Below are 5,355 nucleotides of genomic sequence, written 5' to 3'. Positions count from 1 at the left end.
TTGGAAGAAGATGTAAAAAGAGAAAGAAGATGTGAGAGAAAGAAGATGATGATATTTATGTAATTTATTATTTTATTTTATAATTTTTTTTATCAAACCATTAAATTTATGTTCAAATTGTGAGGGGTTAAATTGATGCTTTGAAAAATTTGGCCATGTCATCTAATTATTACAGTGTCACGTGTCATTTAAAATTGCCAAGTCAGCTTTCTGGTGACGAAAAACGTCAGAAGGGCCAAATTGAGGCACGGGCCAAAATTTCAGGGTACAATTTGAGTCAATTGAAAATTTAATGACTAAATTGCGTTAGAAATCAAATTTTAGGGGTCATTTTGAGTATTAACTCCTAAAACTTACGATGTATAGTTGATAGCAGGATAACATTGAATTATTTTTACAAACGTCAGGATACAAATAGAACGATTTAAACGTTAAGGATACAAATAGAACTTACTACAAATATTAAAAACAAAAAATATTTATTTTTTTTAAAATTAGCTGCCAAAATATATTTAATATAAATAATTTTTTTTTTTGGATAAAATTAATTTTTATCAAATTTTTTAAAGACAAAAATATACTTTATTTTTTTAATAGAATAAAAATAAAAGAATGCATTTTATCAAAAGAACGAAAGGGGGGTTGAAGTTTACTAGTCGTGAATGTCATCGTAAAAAAGAGGAGGGAGAGAGGTTGAAGGCGAGGGAACAAAGAGAGAGGAGCAGTTGACTGCGGCGGAGACCTCGTCGTAAGCGGTGGAGCCGGCGGGAGGTACCCTTCTTGTTCTGCCATTGTTATTCTTTCTTGAAATATTACCAATTTTTTCATCTTGTAAATGAAATGAGCTATAGTAGGCAAAACCCTAATTCATCCTTTGATATTTGAAGGACTTAGGTTTAAATTACTTATTTATAGCCTATATAGTTATAGTTAGGGTTAATGATATTACACAAAAATGCTATTTAATCCATGTAGATGTTTCAATCTTCTGAAATTACATGAATGTTCTCGACTCAACTCAATCTCGTTTGCAGTTATCGAATAATGTAGCTAAATTTGGGCGAGTTATGTGTGTGATTTCTTTCATATCATATTTAGACAACGTTTTAGTTTTAATCATTGAATAGTTTGGGTTTAATCATGATCTCAACCATTTGAATCAATTGAATATTCAGTTCAAACATTTTGAGCTTGCAAAAATGGCAAGTGCACCTGCACAAATCCCTACAAGCTTTGGCCATGAGTTGAGGGCTTGTCTTCGTTGCCGCCTTGTCAAAACCTATGATCAGGTTGTATTCCCCTTCCCTTTTGTATTTTCTCTTTTTTGCATTTTTTTTCTAACTATTTGATTTTCGTTGTACAGTTCAGAGAATCAGGTTGTGAGAACTGCCCATTCTTTAAGATGGAAGAAGATCACGAGCGTGTTGTTGATTGCACCACCCCCAATTTTAATGGGTTTGTTACTACCAGTTTTTTTTTTAGCTAAACTCACTTCACCCTGAATTTGCCAGTGCTCATTTTGTTTTCCATTTTCCATTAAATTTTGCCACAGGATCATTTCAGTCATGGATCCAACCAGGAGTTGGGCTGCCCGCTGGTTACGTATTGGTATGTTTAGTGTTTCTCTTGATACAATTTTTTCCTAATTATCGCTTGCTTTTCCTTGGCTTTCAGTTTTCAATTATGCTTCTGCTTTACAATATTTTGGTGGAAGTAGTAATTTGGAACTTGGAATTTCGCATTTTATTGTTACCCTTTTATTCTTTTTTCCCCTTTTTAATTGGACCTAGATTTTACTTTTATAGTTAGAATTTCATTGATAATAATTACATGTATAAGTACACAACTAAGGATTATAACTACAGATTAGTCTTGCACTTGTTTGATCATTTTGGTCAATTTCACATTCCAATACAAGGAGTCGGACAAAGTGCATGCCAATTGAGTGATTTGAAAAGAGGAAAAAAAATAACGGATTCTGTGTAGATTGAATATTTACATAGAGATCATGTATAGCATTTGTGTTGTGGCATTTAGGTTGAACTTGAATATGTTGCAGGAAGATTTGTTCCTGGTGTTTATACTCTTGCTGTCTCAGAGGCTCTTCCTGAAGATTTACAGGTTTGATTTTTTTTATTAGTCTATATGGTTTCAGAATATTATATTAGTTAGAGTGATTTTAATTTTTAGTGATAATTTTGATACATTGCCATGGTAATGTATTTTATGCTATTCACCAGTTGCATCTTATTATATGCGTGACTTTTGAGATATTTATTATAAAAATTAAATTCTTAATGGTATGCCACTATGCAATTGGATGAATGTGTAAATTGGAAATGAAAATGAAAAAAAGTCACATTTGGCGGTGTTTGAATTTTTAATGAGTAGATATCTGGTTTTTTTTTTTTTTTTTCCATTACAAAATTTCACAAATAAATGTTTGGCCAATACATCAAATCCACATTATTTAATTGGCTGCTAAATTTTGCCTACCTGTCATTCTTCTGCTAGTTACGAGGGCATAATCATGATAGTGGGCACTAAGATGATAAATGCTAGTAATGAAGTATTATGTCCTCCTCTTGTGTAAACTCAAACTCCAACAATGTTGATAGTTTTATCAAATATATATCAAACCAGTAGTATGTTAATAAGTAGCATAGATTGTGGCCTGTATGTAATTTCTTCTGATGCATTTGGTTGGAGCGAACACATGAATTCAAGAGTCTTTCTCTTCATATTAGTCACTAGATTTTCCTTCTGACCTGTGGTGATTGGCTCGTGAATTATGAAGGGATTGGACGTTTTTTTGTATTGGTTTTAGTAAAGAAGACAAACACCTTGGTGTGTTTATTTTGATTATTGAGCTTCTAGTGGAGAAAGAAAACAACTAACCCTGTCTCATTATTTCTGGAGAAGGGAAAATGTTTAAATTGCTAACTTCTATTGAGCTTTAGACAAATATTTGATTTGTTATGCCTTTTTTGCAGACCATATGTGAAGACGAGCGCGTTCAGTATGTTCCTCCCAAGCATTAATGAAATGCATAGGGGACTTTGTGACTTCACTTTTAAGCTGAATTGTGAGTCTGTAGTTGTGGGATTTTCACTGTCCATAGTTGTGTTCTGATGTATTTTATAGTGACTGTTAGAATTCTTCAAGTTCTGTTTAGTGTTTAGTGTTTCTCTTTTGATGAACAAATGAACAGATGACGATTTGTTCTGAAGAGATCATGAGTGACGTTACTTGATCAAAATATCAACGTTTTATTTAGTGTTTGATACAAATTGTTAAAGAATTTACGAGTAGTCCCTAAAGAGTTATTCTCATTCTATTTTGGTCATTCCTTTAACATTTGTTATAAAGTAACTTAGATAAGCATATGCTACCTAAAGGTAATCTTATCAAACTTCTCAAGAAAGTTTCTATTTAATTTTTTCAAAAAGGTTTCAGAGTCTCATATGCGGTAGATAATATGCTGTGTTTAGTTGGTGTCCTTTATACATAAATACAAATAATACACAAGTAGAAGTAAATACATATATACACAATTTTTTTTTTATCATGTTTGGTGATAATATAGTTATTTAATTTAAATGTCTGTTTTACCCCAAGTCTAACCCCCACTACCACCACTATCATCACTATCACTTATTTCCACTACCTTTGCCAAAATTTTCAACCTCAATTCAAATTAATATCATCAACAAAATTTAATCACTAGTTCAACTATTTAAATTAAAAATTGAAATAGAGTGCAAAATTTCAACAATTATATTTTAAAAATAAAAAGTTGATTAGGATAAAAAAAAATAGAAATGAAGGTGAAAGGGATGTACAAATCTGGGAAATAAAAAGGGGAGTTGAAAAATGGTAGAAGCAAAGAAGTCAAGAAGGTGATGGGGAAGTATTGGAATAGATTGGAAAATGACCGCGGTGACGCAGTGAGACCTGTGGTAGTGACGATCTGCAATGGCAAGGGTGGGGCAATGTGGTGACAACCATGACGGTGAGGGAAGAAGGCACAACAAGATGTAGAGGCACATAGACTAGAGGAGTTTTATGGTCAGATTTGCGACGGGCAGTGATGGCGAGGGAAGAAGGCATGACGAGTTTGTAGAGACTAGAGGAGTTTTGCCGTCAGATTTAAAGAAGAACAAGAAATGAAGAAGATAGATATGGAAAGTGAGTGAAAAGACTAAATGAATGAGGTTAAATTTAGAATTTTCAAAAAATATTAAGAGCAAACTCGTCCAAAAATAAAGTTTATATTGTGTCTTAGGTTAAAAAGTTATGTCTCATTATCTCAGAAAGACACAAAATAGACGTATTATATGTACTTTTATGTGTAATTGTGTCTCTCTTTTTATGTCTCACAAAGCAAATACTAAATATGTATAACCGTGTTCATATTTTTTATAAACATAGACATCAACCAAACGATGTCATAATGCACCTCATGATGCCATCAATAAACTTCGCTTCATGTAAATATGTTCTAGAAAAATAGATAAATAAATGAATTTTGAAGAATTGGTTTCATTTAATTTTAAAATATTTATTGAAGAAATAAGGTTGATGGAGTAAAGTCTAGAGGCAAGAATGATCCTACATTGGTTACTTTTGTTAAATAGAAATGTGATTCGGAGGATTACTAAAACAGTAATTGGTTAAAATAAATTTCAAAAGCAGATTAGTAGTATTTTAATATTACAGTTTGCTAATAACGGCTGGCATCGATGATTATCAGTGTGTGTTTCATAAGATGTAAGTTAAAAGTTCTTATTCCTGATGCTTGTGAGGACCTTAACACTTGTTTGAAAAGTCCTAAGAATTCAATTTCGTAAAGTATTTATTTGAGTTTCTTGCTTTGAAACAAAACAACGGACATTATAACGTGCAACCTTGAAGGTGTATGTGCGATATGTGCCACCTACGTGTGCGATGTGGTTGATCTTCTCCCTTATAAAAATAGTTTGTGAAATTTTCTTTTTGCCGGGCGAAATTTGGTCACCACATATAGGTTATTAACTCATATGTAGGAGTGTATATTAAAAAAAAAAACTGCTTTTTAATTTTGATATTGCCCCTCAGTGGTGTTTCTCACTATTATTGGAGATTTTTGTGTAATCCAAGAGTGTGGAAGACGGAAGAGAACAAATTGGAACCTCAGGATTGTCCCACCACAAATCGGAGGATCAGTATTGCTTGCAAATCAGATCCTCATATTTGCGATCGATAGTGACATGCGTGCAACAACAGACGATCAGATTTGATTCCAACACAATCGGACAACTAAGAATGGATTTTCAAATTGGACCTTTAGATTTGTGAGGCACGCTAATCCAATGG

The 5,355-nt window shown here is 32.6% G+C and overlaps 1 protein-coding gene across 1 annotated transcript; it reads left to right on the top strand.

Annotated features, from left to right (window-relative positions):
* Positions 1 to 625: 625 nt before the first annotated feature.
* LOC130955990 (transcription elongation factor SPT4 homolog 1) lies at positions 626 to 3,329 on the top strand. Its single transcript, XM_057883008.1, has 6 exons — positions 626 to 771; positions 1,176 to 1,289; positions 1,364 to 1,455; positions 1,553 to 1,608; positions 2,060 to 2,121; positions 2,994 to 3,329. The coding sequence occupies exons 2-6, from the start codon at positions 1,200 to 1,202 to the stop codon at positions 3,039 to 3,041; spliced, it is 348 nt and encodes a 115-aa protein (XP_057738991.1). The 5' UTR covers positions 626 to 771; positions 1,176 to 1,199; the 3' UTR covers positions 3,042 to 3,329.
* The last annotated feature ends 2,026 nt before the right edge of the window (positions 3,330 to 5,355 follow it).

Source organism: Arachis stenosperma, chromosome 10 (genome assembly GCF_014773155.1).
Source record: "Arachis stenosperma cultivar V10309 chromosome 10, arast.V10309.gnm1.PFL2, whole genome shotgun sequence".
Taxonomy (NCBI): domain Eukaryota; kingdom Viridiplantae; phylum Streptophyta; class Magnoliopsida; order Fabales; family Fabaceae; genus Arachis; species Arachis stenosperma.
This window is presented reverse-complemented; position numbering and strand designations above follow the sequence as displayed.